The sequence below is a fragment of the Carassius auratus genome, chromosome 28 (assembly GCF_003368295.1).
Source record: "Carassius auratus strain Wakin chromosome 28, ASM336829v1, whole genome shotgun sequence".
Taxonomy (NCBI): Eukaryota; Metazoa; Chordata; class Actinopteri; order Cypriniformes; family Cyprinidae; genus Carassius; species Carassius auratus.
In genome coordinates this window covers 18,554,338-18,576,195 of record NC_039270.1, presented here as the reverse complement: position 1 = coordinate 18,576,195, position 21,858 = coordinate 18,554,338, and the positions used below count along the sequence as shown (strand labels likewise).

Below are 21,858 nucleotides of genomic sequence, written 5' to 3'. Positions count from 1 at the left end.
CCATTGTTAAGAAACCAGAAACCACTTCGATACATTTTTTCTGACTTCTGATTTAATATGATTAAATATTGCTTAATCAAATTCAATTATTCTGTGCAGAAAAAAAGGAGAACATATGTTAATTTTATGATGTATGATCTATCAAATGAAGTATAAATTTTTTTCTTTCTGTACATTATAATGCTTCCTGATTTAAAAAAAAAAAATTCTGAGCAAAATAATAATAATAATAATAATAATAATTATTATTATTATTATTAGGTAAATTAACTGTTTGGGCAATTGAATTCAGTCAAATACAGTTAACTAATGCATAATCACATCAAATCTATATTACTAGTTATTTTTCGGCTAAAATCCGCTCCTGAGAGTGAGGGTCTCAAAATCTTGACCCCCGTTCTTGTGTCCTCTGTTCGTCACCCGCCTCTATGAGAAAGAGAAAGCGAAAGGGGGGTCCGTGTACGTTTTGATAGTTTGTTTTTTCGTTTGAAACACAAAACAAAATAACGAGAAACAACCTGTTTTTCATTTGTCTTTTCAAACCAAAAACAAAGAAACGGTAAAAAAAGAGCCGTTCTCCCGTTTTCGGTTCTGAATCCAAAAACGAAAAATGTAATTTCATCCCCAACATCTGCTCTTTAGGACTCTTGCTCTGGAAGCAGAATGCTCTGAAGATTGTTGCCCTCTGTGACAGTGCCTACCAGGATTTGATGAGACGGAAGAGAAGAAGGACAAGGTGTCATGATCTCAGTGGGGGCTGAGGCCTTTTCTGTCCTGGAGCACATGATTTGGGTTATGCTGGCTCTCCAGGTGTTTCACTATTCTCGCTATGTTTTCTCCGCCCCTCTTGTTATCCCTGTTAACGTTTTCTCCCTCACCTGCACCCTGTCTTACTCTGATTATCTTCCCTTTATCTTACCCTTGTGTTTGCTATCTTGTGTCAGTCCGTAAGCGTTGCTAGAGTAAGCTTCTAGTTGCTTGTCTTAGTTTGCCTGACTTCGGTTTTTGTATCTTTTCTCTATCTAGTCGGCCTGCTGTTTTTTTTTTTTTTTTTTTTCCCTGCTTGCCTTTCGTACTCAGTAGTCCTCATCAACCAGGCGGCTGTCTCGACTCACCTGTGCATTGCCTTCGGACGCTTCGGCTCTCCAGCGCTGATCTGCCACCTGTTCCTCCCTGCTGTGCGGCGGTCGCCGTAGGGATCTTCGAGCTGGCTGTACATGCAGAGCGCTGACTCTCTCATGCTCCAATGGATTAAGTCCTCTGAGTAACTCAATAAAACGCCTCATTCATTCTACCGCAGTTGGGTCCTGTTCCTTTCCCTGACACAAGGTAACAAGCATACTGTTTATAAAAGCCTTCATCTATTACAGAATTCAAGACTAACTTCTTTCAACACAAAAGGCACTGCAGAGTAAATACTCCAGAGTCTCCACATGTATACATTTAAATTTTTAATTTCAAGTCAATAAACCCTTTTCAACATATAAGCAAATTCACAAAGACCAATCAATTCTGTCAAAAACCATCCAGCAACAGAGATAAATTTAAGTTGATTAGGCATTATCAAATTAAGTTATTTTAAAGTATGCTGAATACAAATAAACTGGTTAAAAGGTGTGACGGCCCCAAGTGCTCTTTGTGTTGGGCCTGTGTACTGTGTGCTGTCTGTGTGTTTCTCACTGCAGGCATTTAAGGAGATTGGGAGCACCTGGCTAGTAGCCCAACCTATTTAGGCCTGTCCGCCCAGACACCAGTGTAGGTGCTTCTCCTGCCACACTATTCTTTTTGTTTTGTGTTGGTTTAAATAAATGTATGTTAATCTTTGTAAACCTGAGTTGAATCCTCCTCCTTTGTGAGCCGGGGTTGTAACAAATTGGGGGCTCGCCTGTTTTTTTTTTATTTATTATTCTGGTAGGTTTAATTTTAATAACCTTATTTAGTAAGTTTGTTGCGTTCTAGGATTTTTTTTTCTTTTTTTTTGGAGGATGAGCTTGAGCAGGTTTTGGGTCAGATTTAAAACAAGTGGTAACACTTTACAAATAAGGTTCATTAGTTAACATTAGTTAACTACATTAGTTAACATTAATTAATAATGAAGTGCACTTATAAAGCATTTATTCATCTTTGTTAATGCTAATTTCAACATTTACTAATACTTTATAAAAATCTTGCTAACATTAGTTAATGCACTGTGAACTAACATGAACAAAAAATGAACAGCTTTATTTCTATTAACTAACAAATATTAACAAATGTATTGCTCATTGTTAGTTCATGTTAGTTAATACATTAATTAATGTTTAATAAATTAACCTTATTGTAAAGCATTACCAAACAAGTTTTTTTGCGACTGTGGTTAAGGAGCTGGTTTTATAACCACTTCTGCAGAAAAGGGATGAGTGTGAAACCAAAAAGTCCTTAGGTCATGAAAACCAAAAATATAGATAATAGCAAATAATCAACGTGGCTGTTCAGCATGACTTGCTTGAATTGTGTAAACTAACTTTTTTGTACCCCACAGTGGCATTGATGACCAAACTGTACGATGTGTCGAGGAGCTGGTGCTGGCAGCCGAAGAGCTACACTGTAAAAAGGTTGCTGTAAATATTACAGTAACTTACTGGCAGCTGGATGCCAGTAACTTACTGTAAAATAGTTTACAGTATCATTACTGTAATTTCTATTTACAGAAATAATAATGCATACTGTATTAATATTTACAGTACAAGTACTGTATTTTAACGTGCAGTAATAATACTGTATATTGTATTATTATTTACAGTATGAGTACTGTGTTTTTCCTTTACAGTACAAGTACTGTGTTTTTATTTACAGTACTAGAATTGATTTCATATTACTCAATTATACGTTTTTGTAGATTTGAGTTTGGCTTAATTTGCTTTTATTACAAAATTAATTAAATTTGAATCTACATGTCACAGGTAAGGTTGCAATAAAGTTGATGAAACAGATCTAATCGCAGCAGTCAAAGTTTTATTTAAGATAGAACTCAAAATACTCAGAAAACAAAGCAACAAACCAAACACAGAGTATAAAAAGACAAACCAATTAATGAAATTAACAACAGGTGTAACTAGTCACTAGCTGTAAACTAAGTTTTTTACTCCCCAAAAAATTCATAAGTTCTCATAAACATTTGTCATTAAAATGTGCTGTTTCATTGTTTAACTATTTCATTATTTAACATTTACTTTAAAAAGTACATTCTAAAAATGTGTTTGAATTCATCCTGTGTATTTGTAACATGGCTAAAAATGTAAACATTCTGAAAAGTAGAACAAATCAAACAGTAAAAACATGTTTTAGTCGTGTTTTCTTTCAATAATTTGGCCAATCGAATTCAACAAGCTCTCTGATGAAAGATGCCACAAAGGGGATTCAGGCTGGCGATTTTTCTCTGCACTCCTTTTTCCAGATGCCCGGCTGATCTTTGATTTGGTGCCATCAGGGTTTATTCTCAGAATGAACCTGCAAGCACAATAAAAAACACATTTATCAAACCACTGATTTCCCAACAGTCATAACATAGTGCTGTATGCAGTTTTATGTTAATAAAAGCAATATGTACTATATAAATAAATAATTAATTATACATTGTAGACAGATTATGAACAGATTAAAATGATACTTGTGAGGTTGCAATTAAAACGAGCGACACTTTTTTAGTGGTTATAAAGAGACAGCTCTTTGCATGCTTTCTGCCATGCCAAATCAAACATAGTAGTCTATTTTTGTTTTTCTGTTTAAATTAACAGTGGTTTGTGAATTTAGATAATTTATTGGGAATGTTTATGCTGGGATGTGTTGTCTCTAGGCCACTGGTTCTAAAACTTTTTAGAGTTGTACCCCCTGAGGCTTTTAACATCCATCTGCATAACCCCTCTCTGCAGTTACACCTTTTTCAGTAAGGGACAATATTTGCTCCTAATATTTGCTTTTTTTACATTTACAATTAATTTTAGAAAATAAATAATGCTTTAAATAAAAAATAAAAAAAAATCAATAGAGAAATATGCAATGGTGGTAAAAACAAAGTGAGGCTTTAAAATATTAAATTAAAACCCCCAGTACGTCGCGACATGTCACTATCTTTATTTGTGAGGCATTAATTCATTCAGTAAGGAAGCAAATGGCTGTAATTATGAATGAATCATTGAATTATTGACTCTCATAATTTATTCAAAGCCGCAGATTCATTCACAATCACTTGCTGTGTGGTGCTGTTCTGCAGTAGCTTTCGTTGGAGCTATTTTTTGTAGCGAAAAATACTGACTATTACTGTGTTTAAAATGAACATCACTTAATATTAATACCTTTCGTTTGTTGAACTGTCGTATAAATCAATGTCACATTAGCAATCGAGTGGATATTCGTGTTAAAGGAACTCACACAGGGAATGTTTTTGTATTGAAGAGAGTTTGTATCTTAAATCGTAAGCTAGTAAGTCAGTAGGGTTGCCACCTTCAATACAGAAAAATAAGGGATGCCTGGGGGGGACACCCCTTTGGGGCCCGATGACCACAGGTCTGATGACATGCCAGTCGGGGTAAATCACAACTTAAAAAATGTTTTCATAAAAATATTAATTGCTAATGAACTTTAGTAATTGTATAAAGTGGCGTGTTATTTTCTTTTTATTATTGGTAAATTAATCTATTTTATATAGTCTATTCTTAATTTTACTTTAGCCTATTGAAGAATGCAAACATTTAAATTAGGTAAGCTGTTTATTTGCTTCACATAGGCACTGTATTTTTATTATCAAATATATCTCTCTTATCTCTTATTAAAATAATGCTTATGTGTCTGACTGTACACCTTAACCATAATAAACAAAATCGGTAACACTTTAAAAAAAGTAAAAAAAATAATAATCTGGAGCAGCCATTCTTTCAAATCGACTCTCTGCCAAGAGACCCACCCTCTACTGACTCTGATTGGCCGTGAACCTGAAACAAACCAATCCAACGATGGCAGCGAGTATTAGCCAATCAGTGGCAGAATAGGACGAGTCTTGACAGAATGCGGGTGGGATGATTTGCATGAGATGCTGCATTGAAGACAACTCCGAAAATATGGGACAAATCACGTCCAGTATTGATTCAAAACGTGACGCGCTATTTTATTCTCAAATATGGGACGATTCGGTATTTTAAGGGACGGGTGGCAACCTTATAAGTCAGTCAAGTCAAAATTTATATATGAAGAGCTCTTTTCAAAAACGCGATAAATGCCATAAAAAAAGTTTGCGCTATATTTCCATGTTTAAAATGTACTGCAAGATGCAGGTTCTTTCCAAACCGTGAAAAGCGCTGAACCTATTTTTAGCCTAAACGCGATATATCCTCAGGACTAATCAGAATTATCTTTCTCTCTACGTGCGCTCACCCTTAAATCACTCGCGCAAATCGCGCCAGACGCTCAATTTGCCTCATTCGCGGATCCACACTGTGCTAAACGCCGAAAGAACTACTGGTGATCCGGCTCTGTGTTCATCTTCACAGCAGTTCAGACAATGTATTGTGCATGCATTATTCCGGGATATTGGTTTGTTTGAACTCAGAGGAAGTGTAAGCCACATTAAAAAAGTAAACAGCTTAAGTCATTAGTGGATTAATGTGTATTGGAGACGCGAACCGTTTAAAATGATTGAGTTTGATTTGGTGAACTGGATTAAGAAGATCCGGTTACATTGAGTGATTTGTTTGTGAACCGGATATGACAAAATGCTATGTTTTGAACTCTCTCACAACAGACACGGAAGAGAAGACAATGCTGAATAAATTCGTATTTTTTGTTATTTTTGGACCAAAATGTATTTTCAATGCTTCAAAAAATTCTAACTGACCCTCTGATGTCACATGGACTACTTTGATGATGTTTTTCTTACCTTTCTGGACATGGACAGTATACCGTACACACAGCTTCAATGGAGGGACAGAAAGCTCTCGGACTAAATCTAAAATACAGTATTGTTCAAAATAATAGCAGTACAATGTGACTAACCAGAATAATCAAGGTTTTTCGTATATTTTTTTTATTGCTACGTGGCAAACAAGTTACCAGTAGGTTCAGTAGATTCTCAGAAAACAAATGAGACCCAGCATTCATGATATGCACGCTCTTAAGGCTGTGCAATTGGGCAATTAGTTGAATTAGTTGAAAGGGGTGTGTTCAAAAAAATAGCAGTGTGGCATTCAATCACTGAGGTCATCAATTTTGTGAAGAAACAGGTGTGAATCAGGTGGCCCCTATTTAAGGATGAAGCCAACACTTGTTGAACATGCATTTGAAAGCTGAGGAAAATGGGTCGTTCAAGACATTGTTCAGAAGAACAGCGTACTTTGATTAAAAAGTTCATTAGAGAGGGGAAAACCTATAAAGAGGTGCTAAAAATGATAGGCTGTTCAGCTAAAATGATCTCCAATGCCTTAAAATGGAGAGCAAAACCAGAGAGACGTGGAAGAAAACGGAAGATAACCATCAAAATGGATAGAAGAATAACCAGAATGGCAAAGGCTCAGCCAATGATCACCTCCAGGATGATCAAAGACAGTCTGGAGTTACCTGTAAGTACTGTGACAGTTAGAAGACGTCTGTGTGAAGCTAATCTATTTTCAAGAATCCCCCGCAAAGTCCCTCTGTTAAAAAAAAAGGCATGTGCAGAAGAGGTTACAATTTCACAAAGAACACATCAACTGGCCTAAAGAGAAATGGAGGAACATTTTGTGGACTGATGAGAGTAAAATTGTTCTTTTTGGGTCCAAGGGCCACAGGCAGTTTGTGAGACGACCCCCAAACTCTGAATTCAAGCCACAGTACACAGTGAAGACAGTGAAGCATGGAGGTGCAGCAAAGTCTTGGTTCCAAACCAACAAAATTAATGTTATGGAGTGGCCAGCCCAATCTCCAGACCTTAATCCAATTGAGAACTTGTGGGGTGATATCAAAAATGCTGTTTCTGAAGCAAAACCAAGAAATGTGAATGAATTGTGGAATGTTGTTAAAGAATCATGGAGTGGAATAACAGCTGAGAGGTGCCACAAGTTGGTTGACTCCATGCCACACAGATGTCAAGCAGTTTTAAAAAACTGTGGTCATACAACTAAATATTAGTTTAGTGATTCACAGGATTGCTAAATCCCAGAAAAAAAAAAAAGTTTGTACAAAATAGTTTTGAGTTTGTACAGTCAAAGGTAGACACAGCTATTTTTTTGAACACACCCCTTTCAACTAATTGCCCAATTGCACAGCCTTAAGAGCGTGCATATCATGAATGCTGGGTCTTGTTTGTTTTCTGACAATCTACTGAACCTACTGGTAACTTGTTTGCCACGTAGCAATAAAAAATATACTAAAAACCTTGACTATTCTGGTTAGTCACGTTGTACTGCTGTTATTTTGAACAATACTGTATCTTAAACTGTGTTCTGAAGATGTGTATGTAAAGTTAAAAATGGATATTTTACTTGTTTAAAATGTGCTAGAGAAAGACGTATGACTACTACCAGTGATGGGAATAACGGCGTTATAAATAACGGCGTTACTAACGGCATTACTTTTTCCAGTAACGAGTAATCTAATTGATTACTCTTCTCATCTTAATAACGCCGTTACCGTTACTGCCAAAAAATGCGGCGCGTTACTATAACTGATGATGAAGCTGTTTTTTTTTTTTTCATCAGACCAACTAGATCTCTGAGCGAGAGGCAAATACTTTTTTTTACTGTTCTTCCTTGGTTAGTGGGCAGAGCACGAGACAAGCGCATAAATGCTGACGATTGGCTGAGGTAGAGTAAAATTTCATTGTAAGCCAATCAGAGGTAGAGTTGGGCGGGTTTTCGAAAGCACGCATAGTAGTGATGGGAATTCGGCTCTTTTGACTCAGCTCACTGAAAAGAGCCGGCTCTTTGGCTCACAAAGGGCTCTTTAAATGACTTTGACTATAATATTTCAATTTTTATTACATAATTATTTAATTTCTATAGGCTAAATTTGAAAAAATAGAGTTGGCTCTTCAGATATGCGAGCCAGCTCCCGAAGTTCAACTAAAAAAGCCGGCTCTTAGAGTCGGCTCATTCGCTAATCGCGAACGACTCATCAAAAGCTCATTCGCGAACGAGTCGATCCATCATCACTAACGCTCATTCGCGAACGACCCATCATCGGACAGGACAGGACACACAACGAACAACACAAGCCAGTCAGTCAACGAGAGACAGGTATGGCGACGAGCCCAAATAATCCACAAGTAGCCTTCTCTAAATAGAAGTATATACATTACTTTTTCCTTCAAGAAATTAAAGAAACAATAAAAGGAAATATCAAAAGTTCCCAAAAATCTATCGTGTTATTTGCATTGATCCACTATATAAACATAATATCTACATACATGCCATTTGATTGGAGGCTAGTCTCACTTTGTCCCACAGCAACTTTTTTTTTTAGATGTGTGTACAATGTTTCATGTTTCTGTTAATAATGTATTGTATTAAGTGTCCATTTCATTATAATATTGAGATTTATCATAAATAATTGAACATGCACATGTATTTTAAGTTCCTTTAAAGAGGGGTAGAGGTGGGGTCACGTTTGAGCATTTAAAATTTAATTTTACTTGAAAGTAACGCAATAGTTACTTTCTTAAGTAACTAGTTACTTTAAAAATTTGTAACTGAGTTACTAATTTAGTTACTTTTTGGAAGAAGTAACTAGTAACTGTAACTAATTACTTTTTAAAAGTAACTTGCCCAACACTGACTACTACACTAAAGTCTTTTGCAGTGTCAAATTAAAATTATTTCACTGAATTGATCAAAGGAGACAGTAAAAACAATGCTATAAAAGATTATTTCAAATACATACAGTACTGTTCTTGTGATGTACAGCCGGGTTGGATTGGCTTCTGCCTAAAATAATTAAACATAATTAACCACTTTATTTACAAAATATTAATCTTCAACGCTTGTTCCCAAGAGCACCGCGACGCATGCATGTTGTGTTGACACAAGAGCAGACGTTCAGTCAGCTCTCGGGTATCTGTCTGCTGGTAGATGTTGACCACCATAGCATCAATTAAAAAAAGCATTTTAATAGACTTACCAAGTGCAATCAGTCTTGGGGTACTGGGCAGAGAGAGGCTTCTCTCTGCATCTGCTGGAGTTGCAGTGACCTAAAAGTAGAGCAATTAACAAAAGGTTGGGAGAAATTAATTACATATAGAGAACATACTTGCATCTTGTTTTAAAATAATTCTCAATGTGTTTTATAAGCATATGTCACTTTGTGATATCTATGTCTGCCTATCTTGCAAAATAGAAGTTTTATCATAAATGATGATGAAAATTAAAGTGTACCTCAAATGCATGACATATGAATACAAAAACAGTAATTGTCTTTTATAAATGTATTAAGAAACTATAATCCTGCCATCTCTTACATCCTCCAGGAAATGTGGGTCATCTGATCGGTGTGTCTTTGCATCAATGTACTGTGCTTTGACTGACTCATGGCTCAAAAGTGCATTGAGGGTCTCCTTTACTACTGGAACGTCCTGCAAAAAGCAGTCCTTTCCTTTGGAATTTTTACCTAGATACACCTGTTCAGGTGCCACATAATTAAAATTCCTCTTGAAATGTCTTCTGAGTGTCATCAGACCTAAATACTCCCTCATTACAACATCAGAAGATTATTTTTATTAAGACCATCTATGATGTTATCAATATCTGGTGATGGCATATTTTGCTTTCTTAATTCATCGCTCAGTTTTGAAAAAATGAGGCTGCTTTTCTGCTTATGTGAGATGTGAAAAGTTGATTTTACATGAAAATGTTTTTCACAGTTGGGAAAGGGGCAGGTAACTTTTTCTCATCTCGTATATGACATTTTAAATGGTCGCAGAAGCTATGAAAATCTGGGGATGTACAGTATGCTCGCATCCCGCAACCTGACAAATCACAGCATCCGTTTGAGAGGGACTGCAGTTAACCTTATTTGGTTGTGTGTGCTTACGAAGCATGTGTGACTTTAGTGCAGACAGAATCTGAAAACTACAAGGAAAAGTCGGCAAACCACAATTGAACCTAATATTAGCCAGGTTCCAATGCATTATGATATACGGTGGTAAAATCTGTATTGCGTTCGCACAGATAACTTGCAGTGTTCGCACACAAAACTGCGCAACCATCTTGACTGCTGCTTTTTAAACAGTATGTTAAAGATAGAAATGACAGTTTTCAGATAATGTTAACGTTTTAATATAAGAGTCAACATTGGTATAATAATCACCAGCTTTTCCTCATTTAATTGTTGTTAGCTTACCAGTTTCTTCAGATGACGGTAACCACCAGTAAAGAACTCCAAGCAACTCCAAACCTCCGACGCTCCGCGGTTCTAACAGCAAAAAACTTTAAATGAAAACGAAATATTCCCTTCAAAATACTATTATAAAACCTCCATCTTTAGTGTTGCCTCACGTTTTCTTTTCGTACGTCAAGAGGGTTTGCTGTTAACGTAAAGTTTCCACAGAGTCCTCCTGCTTAGCTAATTTACATTAAAGAGGCAGAGGAGCATTAAAAAAAGCTTATTTTGTTTCTGTCACTAAATATCAGTCAATGTAAACTTTATTCACCCCGTTGAAGTTGTCATAATGATGACGGCAGTAACAATTATAACATTACCTCAGGCCTTGACAAAAAAAGTAATAAGAATATTGTCCTCACAACTCACTCAATTTGCAACACTGGTTCGTGTTAGGTTGCTGTTAATAAGTGACCGCATTTGAAAATATCTCATTTTTAAATAAAATAATTACAGAAACAATACTAACCTTTTTGTTGAGCGTTTCCTCAGTTGTCCCAACCAACTGAAAAAAAAAACTTGAAAAGAAAGTCTCCGTTGTCATTGGTCAGTTTTTTCGCGGGCATTGTCGCTACTGTAAATCTATTTACATATTTATATATTTTCCCATAATCCTTTGCTATTTACAGTATTATAGTTTTGGCACATTTAACAGTATTATACTGTACATATTACAGTAAAATACTGTTCAAATTACAAAAATCCGTTACAGTGTACGGAAGCACTGCGGGACCTGGGGCTATATGCTCGGGCAAATAGGGTCAGCACGGTGGCTCTGACTGGTGACCAGGTGGCAACAGTCAGGTCAACGTTTCAGTGCCTTATATGCAGAGGTTAGTCAGGTAACTCCCACATATTGATAGCAGCCTCCTAATGTGCGAAAATTTTATATAATATTCGAATGTTTGAGGGAGAGGACACAAAAATCGCGGAAGCGGATGGAACCGAGCAGTAATGGACAGATTTTCAGCGAGAGCAGGATCAAGTAACAAGCCCAGTGCTATCACGCAGTGCAGTCAGTGAGAGCCATATCAGATGACGTCCATAAATAAACAACACTATTCAGACAAATAAACAATGAAAAGATGTTACAAAATGTAATACCTTGCAAAATGGAATTTAAGTTTTTAATGGCCTTAATTTTCTCTAAATTGACTCATCGATACTTTTTAAGACTCTGCGGACACGCTGAAATAAGTTCACACCGTATGAACATTCTAGACCATGCATATAAAACTCTTTTGAAGTGAGAAGTTATGAAGTAAACAGTGTTAAACTATGTTTTAATTTCAAAATGCATTTGCGTTTAATATTCCACTCTCATTATTGGAGATAAGCACTGAAATTGCAAAATAAAATTGATACATATCTCATGATACGACTAAATATTTTAGCAAGAACAGTGGTCATCGCTCACTTACTTATGGTGGACACTACTGAATTCAGTGGTCAAATGAAACATTGTTTCAACATGGTTTCCATTCTGTTTCCAAAATAGATCCTCACCTTATCAGCAAAACTGCATAAATTTTAATTTGAACTGTTTAAAACAACTGAAATACTATTTGGACAGTGTAAAATAAAGAGATCAACTCTATTCTAAAATATATCTCAGAATTATTTTATTTAACAGTTTTGTATTTATGGATATTTTCATATATTTATTACAACAACATAAGGATACTGGGTAATTTTATGGCACAAATGGCATTATAGTCCATATCTTATATTTCCTTAATGTCTCTGTGTTAAACATGGTGTCGTGTGCATGGGAATATACATGGAAATTATATGAAGGTGAGGTTATGCGTAGTAAAACTAGGCGTCATAAGCACCATATATTATTATTTTAGGGAGGAGATCTCCCCCTAACTGGGATTTATAAAGGGATTTTTGAGCAGGTTCTGGGATATGTGTGGTTTTATAAATATGAAAACTTTTGTGCTTATGTACACTTTAAGGATGAAATCTATAAGTTTTATAAATGAGCCCCTGGTCTACACAAAATAACATTATTACATGATTCCTGTCTGAGAAACTCCCTTCCACACTGATGAGATAAAACAGTTCTCTCAAATGAATCCTCATTTGTAGATCAAGAACGTGTAGAAAATATGCCGTGTAATTTTCTCATGTGCTTGTTACAGTTTGATTGTATAGAAAAACTTTTCCCACACTGTATGCAAGTGTAAGGCTTTTCTCCAGTGTGAACTCTCATGTGCCTTTTAAGGTTTCCTTTTTGGCTGAAACTTCTTCCACACTGATGGCACACGTAACACTTTTCTCCAGTGTGAATTTGCATGTGTCTATTAAGAAATCCTTTTTCAATGAAGCATATTCCACACAGTTGGCAGATAAAAGGACTCTCTTCAGAGTGAACTCTCATATGCACTTTAAGGTGTACTTTTCGAGTAAAACTCTTTCCACACTCAGGACAGGTGTATGGCTTCTCTCCAGTGTGAATTCTCATGTGGACTTTAAGGTTTCCTTTATGTGTGAAACTGAATCCACACTGTTGGCAGGTGAAGGGCTTCTCTCCAGTGTGAACTCTAATGTGTCTGTTAAGGACTCCCTGTCTATTGAAACTTTTTCCACATTGTTGGCAGGTGTAAGGCTTCTCTCCAGAGTGAATTTGTATGTGCCTGTTAAGGTTTACTTTTTGAGTAAATCTTTTTCCACACTCAGGGCAGGTGAAAGGCTTCTCTCCAGTATGAACTTTTAGGTTTCCAGAGCGAAAAGGGGTGAAATAACTTTTAGTACCGGTTTTAGAAGTTGTTTTCTGTGAGAAAGTCTCTTTAGTCTGTGGCCAACTGATAGATTCTTCTTTAGTTTTAAAATCATGAGTCATCTCATATTGTTCTTTCTCTTCATTTACATTCGGGACTATGTGCTCCTCTTTCAGCGGCTTGAGGTCTATGGTGAAAAATGGTAAAAGAAAGTTAGCTCAGTTTATTAAAACAAAGAAACAGACATCAAAACAGTTACCAACTGATTAACTGATCAATTAAAGTTTCAGATATGTGAGAGAAGGCAATGAAAGGAATAAAATGCATTTATTACTTATTATAGTAGCAGCGGATGGTTGAAGGATGGAAGCTAGTTATAAAGTTCTGCCAAATTTTCAGAAACCCGGCCATATGAGTGTTGGAAAAAGAGCCCATTACACTGTGATGGAAATGCCTGCGGAGGATTTAGACAGTGACAATGGTACGGCAGCGCTGATGGCTAAGATGGATGATATGTAAAATTGCGCATATCAAATGTTTATTTCTTTTAATTTTGATGTTTACAACTCACAACTAAGGAAAATCCCAAATTCAGTATCTCAGAAAATTAGAATATTGTGAAAAGGTTCAATATTGATGACACCTGGTTCCCCACTCTAATTAGCTAATTAACTCAAAACACCTGCAAAAACACCTGTTGGAAAATGAAATCTGGATCTCCATAAAGTTGGTCAGCAGCAGGAAGCATGTAGTGCACTAAAACTTCCTGGTATACAGCTGTGCTGACCTCAGAAAACACAGTGGACCAACATCAGCAGAAGACATGGCACCCCAAACCATCACTGACTGTGGAAACTTTACACTGGACCTCAAGAAATGTGGATTGTGTGCCTCTCCTCTTTTCCTCCAGACTCTGGGACCCTGATTTCCAAAGGAAATGCAAAATTTACTTTCATTAGAGAACTTAACTTTGGACTACTCAGCAGCAGTCCAGTCCTTTTTGTCTTTAGCCCAGATGAGACACTTCTGACGCTGTCTGTTGTTCAAGAGTGGCTTGACACAAGGAATGCGACAGCTGAAACCCATGTCTTGCATACGTCTGTGCGTAGTGGTTCTTGAAGCACTGACTCCAGCTGCAGTCCACTCTTTGTGAATCTTCCCCACATTTTGAATAGGTTTTGGATCACATTCCTCTCCTGCTTGTACCACATCTTTTCCTTCCCTTCACCTCTCTATTAATGTGCTTGGACACAGAGCTCTGTGAACAGCCAGCCTCTTTTGCAATGACCCTTTGTGTCTTGCCCTCCTTGTGCAAGGTGTCAATGGTCATCTTTTGACGAGTGTGGCACCAGGTGTCTTCAATATTGAACCATTTCACAATATTAAAATTAAAATAAACATAAATATATCAGTCTGTGTGATGAATGAATAAAATGTAAAAGTTTCACTTTTTAAATGGAATTAATGCAATAAATCTCATTTTTAATGATATTCTAATTATATGACCCGCAGTTTTATTCTTATTTTGATGGAAAGTTCAGTTTCCATGGTGGACCACATAACTGATTTAGAGCAGTGATCCAATCTGATGGAAAAGTATAATATGCTGACACTGTCCTGGCTCTGACGGATCTGTGGCGCCGATACAGGATGGCTGCCTCCGTGACGTGCTCTGCAGTTGTTTTGGTGTTTTTGTGTCCTATCTTTAGTTATATTGCTGCAATCAGTTTCACCAGGGATGAACTGCTGAACATTCAGCAGAACACACAAAAATATATTTTACCGGAGCTCAATTCGTTTTACTGAACGCGCAGACGGGGAAAGCGAGCGGGAGCGCTCGTCAGACTCAGGGACCGCAGATTTCGAACGCCGTTGCCTAGCATCCATCTGGCAAATTTACGCTCTCTACCCAACAAATAGACAAACTGCTTCTGCTCTCTCGGACAAATAAGGATTTCTCACACTCTGCTGCTCTGGGTTTCACAGAAACCTGGCTGAATGACGCCATACCAGACAGCGCGCTCCATCTGCCGGGCTTTCAGCTGTTTAGAGAGGATCGTGACGCAGAATTAACAGGGAAATTGCACCGTGGCGGAACATGCTTTTACAGGGACCATTTAGGACATGGAAAAGTGATGTGATGTGATGTTCCAAAATCTATTCCTCTTGAATTCCCTAGTTCTGGACATGTCTCCTCTCTGTCTTTCAGCGTGTTCTTCAATCCGCAGACCGCCATGGAGTAGCGCAAGTGGACTCAAACAGAAACAGAGGACACAATGCGTGTGTTTATCAACAGATTGTTAGAATATCTGTATCTGTGCAGTTCTTTTACATAAATACAATTTACAAAAGGTCATGAGGGAGCAGTCAGTCTGTTTCCTCCAGCGACAATAAAGCCCTTAACAAATATGAACACATACTTTAATTACACTTATTTAAATGTACTTAATTTAATTATACATACTTTATACACAAAGTACTGTGCAAAAGTCTTGGGCAATTTAGTATTTTCACCCAAAATAATGATGTTCGGCCAGTCAGCCTATTTATATATTTAGCTGTAGTGTGTCAGTAGAAAATATCAGTTTACATTTCCAAACATTCATTTTGCCATTGTCAGACTGCTTCTGCATTCAAAAATCGCACTAGACTATATAATGGCAAACTGATATTTTCTACTGACACACTACAGCAAAAGATGAATAATTTGCTTAAAACCCTTTTTTGAGGTGAAAATACTCACCAGATACTCCCTCAAAACTAAAAAATACTATCGCACTGACCTCTTTGAAGATGTTTACACAAAAGTAGAAAACAAAATCTAAGAGCTGGTCACGTTAGAAAATTCGGGCCCCTATTTGGCTTTTACAACAGATTGTTGGTCTGGTAACACAGAATCCTTAATAAGCCTGAGCTGTCATTTAATTGACAGTGACTGGGAAAGGAAACAAATTGTCACACAGTGAATATATCAGTGATGTGTTCCTCAGTCTGCTGAGGGATTGGGACATCGTCACAGAGTCGTTTTTGTGCTTCGCGATAGTGGCGCCAATATGATTAAAGAGATGAGGCTCACCAAAGTACCTGATCTCAGCTGCAGTGCTCACACATTTCAGATGGTGGAAAATGACGGGATCATCAGCCAGCGAGCAGTGATGGACATTGTCGCCAAATTAAAGTCTTCTGCTACCCATTTTAACATTCGATACTGGCCAAACAGTGTTTGAAGGACATTCAAATAGAACCAGCACAGAATAATCCAAACGGTGCCAACACCCTGGAACTCCGCTCTTCACATGTTGGAGAGCATGCTGGAGCAGAAACAGCCACTTACTGTATATGCAGGGGAACATGGAAAGACATCAATCTTAACAGCAGATCAGTGGACTCTTGTGGGCAATTTGATTGACAGACTGAGCCCGTTTGAACAGGTAACACTGGAAATGAGCAGATCAGACTCATCAATATCATGCATAATTCCCAGCATCACTGTCCTAAAAATGCTACTTGAAGTTGAGTGTGCAAAAGCTAGTGGTATCAAAACACTCCGTGACACTATGCTGGAGAGTTTCAAGGTAAGGTTCGAAAACGCAGACAAAACCAAATGCTTGGTCCTAGCAACACTGCTAGATCCTCGTTACAGGGGTCATGCCTTGGCACCAGGTACACTGAGCACTGCAAAAGACTGGATAAAGAATGAGCATGCCACTCTGTCTGAGGCTAAGAAACAGATAAAGGCTTCCTCAGAAGATCAAGGCCCGGATCCAAAACAGATAAGGTGGAGGAAGAAGAGGAGGAAGATGCTAGTCCATCTGACATGCTTGAACAGATGTATGCCAACCTCCTGGCGGCACACGGACAAACCTCTGAGAAGACTGATGAAGAGAAGGAGCAGCTTTTCACTCGGCAGCTGGATCAATACCTACGGGAGCCATTGATTGACAGACAGACGGGCCAACCACTTGCATGGTGGAAACAAAATGCATCCCTCTTGCACCTTCTGGAACCATTCGCCAGAAAATGTCTCAGTCCACCCCCCTCCTCAGTTCCCAATGAGAGGGTATTCAGCACGGTCAGCTAGATATATGAGAAAAAGAGGAACAGGCTGACGGGAGAAAATGCAGAGCATCTCTGTTTCCTCCATTATAACCTGCATTTCCTAAGGAGTATTAAGAACTTTCAGTGAGGGGGGTGTGGGGTAAAGAAGCGGGGCAATGCGCATGTTATGCACAATTCTTTTTCAGTAGTTTTTTGTTCAGTATTGCGGTTTACATTTTCTTTATCTTCTTAGGTCTACGTTTTAGTGCACTCAACTTAATCTCTTGTAGAGCAAATGGCTTTCTTAAGCATTTAAAGACTAGGTTGTAAATAGTTGGTTACTTTTAAAATTAAGTATAGTACAGTGTGCTCTTTATTATATTGCTTGCTTGTTGCTATTGTATTCAATAGTGTAATTATTTTATTTATGCTTAAATATTTATTTTCAGTGTTTTCAGCACTGAAATCTTTTAATTTTTTCTACCTCACCTGTTTTTACTATTATAAATATAGTTTTTTTAAGTTCAATAAATGTTCCTTTTTTAAATTAAGACTTGTAACATTTGGTATCATCATTGTGTCATTTTTATGATGTTAATTCAGTGAGCAAAAGCAGTATCGGCTCAAATATCGGCTCAAGAAAATCTGCTGCCGATATCGGTCATCGGCTAAGGCTTATCGGTATTATTACATTACTGTGACGATATCAGAGACAAAGACACTAAAAAAGATCAAACTGAAGAGGAAGTTCTAACACTGACATAAAATATGACTCAAGATGAGAAACGCAAAGTCCTTCTGAAGCTCTGTGAAAAGTTTGGTCACGCGTCGGCAGACAGGCTACAGAGCCTCATTCACAGTTTATGAAATAAGGACAAAGAATGTTTTAATGAAATATGCCAAAAGTACAGGAGGACAAAGCCAAAGCCTGCTGTGGGGTTGCCCATGATTTCACAATACAAGACATTGGCAGTTGATCTCATGAGTTAGAACCAGGTGTTTGGTAACTTTACATCATAAACCACTTCACACATTTCAGCCATGTTAAATGTTCATGGCTACAGTCCATAACAATTAGTGTTTGGACAGAACCCAACCTTCCTTCTGTATTAGTTGATCAATTGCCTGCTCTAGAAGGTACCACTGTGAGTGCTAAAGTAGGAAAACACATTTCTGCTTTACATGCTTCTAGAAAAGCATTTACAGAAGCACAGTCTCCTGAGTGAATAAGAAGGGCACTATGTAGGCAGCTTAGGCCCACAGAAGACAAGGTATATTACACATCCTTGTGGTGAGGAGGACACAGAAGAACACATCATATATAACCCAGATTGCACATCTGATGGCAGATGGAGGACAACTTTTCATACCTTTTCTGGACCTTGACAGTGTTATTTACTTGGCATTCTATGAGACATTCTCAAACCTCCAGATTAAATATCTTAAATTATATTCCGAAGACGAACTGAGATTTCACAGATTAAGAACTATATGAGGGTAAGTGATTAATGACAACAATTTCATTTTAGGGAGCAGTGATGGAGTACTCGAGTCCGACTCGAGTCACTATTCTTTGGACTTGAGTCCGACTCGACACGCCATTCTCTGGACTCGTGACTCGCGGACTGATGACTCGTACTTGGACTCGGACTCGAGGATATATAAAATCGCACTTGAGCATTCATCACGTTGTCTTTGACTAAAAATGTTATGAAAAAAATTATATATATATATGTATATATAAGGTGTTAAACTTTTCCTGTTTCGTGCCCATGACCGGGAGGGAACTATTATTTTCCCTCACAGACACTGCTACCGCTCGCTCTCTTTGCTTGGCAACACACTCACTGACGTCACTCACTTTACTTTTTTTTCAAAGCGCTCGGGCACTCGCGGGAAAGGATGAAGCTGATTGGTTAGTTCTTGTCACATGACCCACGGTGCGCTTGCGGCATTCTGAAAAGTTGAGATGTTTTTAACTTGATGCGGTGCAGACGCGCCTGGAAAAACAGAGCGCGTCGCTTCCATTATGAGCGCGCATACAAACGCACTCAGGCTAAATCACTCGGTCACTCACACACAAACGCTCTCTCTCTCTCTTTCTCTCTCTCTCTCTCTCAGACACACACGCACTCTCTCTCTCTCTCGGCATATCGTATTTATTTTTATGTTTTAAGTATCTTTACAGTGTCCTTAAAAATGCACGTTTCCTTTTTCACCGTGTATTTCTGTAATACAGCTGTGTTAAAGGATTAGTTCACACAAAAATGAAAATGTCCTAATCATTTACTCCTCCCAATGCCATCCAGGATATCCTTGGCGTTTTTTCTTAAATTATGTTTTTTAAGGAAAACATTTCAGGATGTTTTCTTCATATAATGGATTTCAATGGCTAACAACTCAGTTGGTTGCTATTGTTTCCTCCAAAAATTTACAAATTTTTCTAATATGGGACTCGAGACTCGACTCGGACTCGAACTTTGGTAATGGTGACTCGACTTGGACGCGACTCGAACTCTTCTTTGGAGACTCGGACTTGGACTTGGACTCGAACTCTGGTAATGGTGACGACTTAGACTCTTCTTTGGTGACTCGGACTCGAACACTGAGACTCGAGACTCGACTTGGACTCGAACTCTGGTAATGGTGACGACTTAGACTCTTCTTTGGTGACTCGGACTCGAACACTGAGACTCGAGACTCGACTCGGACTCGAACTCTGGTAATGGTGACGACTTAGACTCTTCTTTGGTGACTCGGACTCGAACACTGAGACTCGAAACTCGACTCGGACTCGACAGTTGGTGACTCGACTACAACACTGTTAGGGAGAAGTATCCCTTGAAGAATATATTTTCGGTATAATTACCAAATAACTATCTCATATTTTTACAGCTCCAATCTTTATTAAACATGTTAGATGTGATCCATCTTTTGAGTGAGAGTGTAACGTTACAGGTCGGCCGATCTGGTTTTGTAGGTAAAGTTAACCTTTTTCTACATGTTTCAGTGCTGTACAGCTATTTTATGCAGGCTGTGTGTATTTTACTGTGGACTGACTGTTTGAAACGTATCTGTTGGTTAAATAGCCCCTAGACCTCAGTTATTGTGAAAAGGCCACGATTTTCAACTTTGACAATATAGGACCTTTAACACAAGCATTTCAAGCACACGTTTGAGCTTCTGTTTACCATATTTACTGTGTGTAAGATGGTAGAAAATAAAATGCAAAAAAATATATAGATGAATACTATATTTATAAAACAGGTACTTCTCAAGAAAAAATAAATCATAAGGTGTAATAAGTATTAGTAATAAGTATAGTTTTTCTTCAGAAATGTAATCAAGTAAAAGTACAAGAGGTTTAAAGGTTTGTATAATTTTCTCAAGTATTTTACACACCTGGACATGCTTCAAAAACATCATGTTTTCCTCTAGAGCTTGGACTTTTATTAAGAATCAAACAAGAATGAAAACCAACCTGTTTGTTCCTCAGTCTCTTCATGTTTGACTCTCAATGTTTCTTCAATCTTCACATCTTCACTCTCCTCTTTAATAAACGCCATCTTTATAACAGTGTGTGTATCTCAGGAGTTTTTCTGTGTGTTTGGACAATCTGTCATGTTTAAGATGAGAATAATTAACAAAGAAATATCTGACTCAGAGTGATAATTAATGGCATTAAATGACATGCCTACAGTTTCGCAGTCTGAGCAGTTTTAACTTAATTAAATTTAAACTGATCTTAAAATAACGTTAAATCAGTGCCTTTGTTTTGTCTCCAGATGTTCAATGTTTTTTATTTTTTTATTTTACAAGTACCTGAAAAAGTAATGATTAAATTATGGCCTGATCCTGGCTTAAACTAAGCCCTGTCTGTGAAACCAGACCATAATTTGACAAAATCACTAAAAACTGGTACGACAAATTAATACAAAAACACAGATTACAGACATATTTAGACAGACACTAATATTGTTAATCATTTATATTGTAATAGTTTGTTGATCACATTCAATCGATTCCATTTCCATCAAAACATGTCCTGTGGATTTGTAAAAGTTATCATTATTAAACGCGTTTGTGTTTTGTCCTGCATGCGTCGCTGAATCGAGCGAATCGAAAGAGAATCGTTTTGTGAATCAAACGATTCAATTGACTCGGAATCGTGTTTATGATTAATTGATTCTCGATTCTGTTCCTCTTGTGTGAAGGCGCTTTACTCGCTCAAAACAACGTGCACAGACGCTAGATAACAAGCTGTAAATTTACAGTCAATATTAATGAATTAACTTTACATTGCTTTTAACTATAAATCTCAAACATTTGCACTGATGTAAACACTGTGACTGTTTAAAAACACACCTTTCATCAGCCGAATCACAGCAGATGCAGGAGCGCGACCCGTATGACGTCACAGCACCGTACCACAATAAAAGTCCCGTTCACATAAGAAACAATCAAGATTCAACATTTTTTATTTGTCAAGTACAAAATTATATGACATACAACAAACAGTGAAATGTAGGTTTGGCATACTCTTTTCAGACTGTGCTTAAAAAAAGAGAAAATTAAATACAAATAGTGAAATATATGAAAAAATTATAAGAAAAATATGAGAAAACAATTAAACAGTGGTGGACAGTAGTAACAAAGTACAAATAAGTAACTTTTTAGCATATCTATACTTTACTTGAGTATCATTGTTTTGTGA

The 21,858-nt window shown here is 37.4% G+C and overlaps 1 protein-coding gene and 1 long non-coding RNA gene across 2 annotated transcripts; both read right to left on the bottom strand.

Moving 5' to 3' along the window:
* Window positions 1-3,056: 3,056 nt before the first annotated feature.
* Window positions 3,057-10,924, bottom strand: LOC113047089 (uncharacterized). The gene is made up of 3 exons (XR_003276203.1): window positions 10,342-10,924; window positions 9,124-9,193; window positions 3,057-3,489 (listed from the first exon to the last, which is right to left on the bottom strand). It is a non-coding gene; the product is annotated as an uncharacterized LOC113047089 (long non-coding RNA).
* A 68-nt stretch (window positions 10,925-10,992) lies between these two features.
* On the bottom strand, window positions 10,993-21,587 carry LOC113047076 (gastrula zinc finger protein XlCGF8.2DB-like). The gene is made up of 3 exons (XM_026208340.1): window positions 21,510-21,587; window positions 20,626-20,760; window positions 10,993-13,293 (listed from the first exon to the last, which is right to left on the bottom strand). The coding sequence occupies exons 2-3, from the start codon at window positions 20,708-20,710 to the stop codon at window positions 12,476-12,478; spliced, it is 903 nt and encodes a 300-aa protein (XP_026064125.1). The 5' UTR covers window positions 20,711-20,760; window positions 21,510-21,587; the 3' UTR covers window positions 10,993-12,475.
* Window positions 21,588-21,858: the final 271 nt, after the last annotated feature.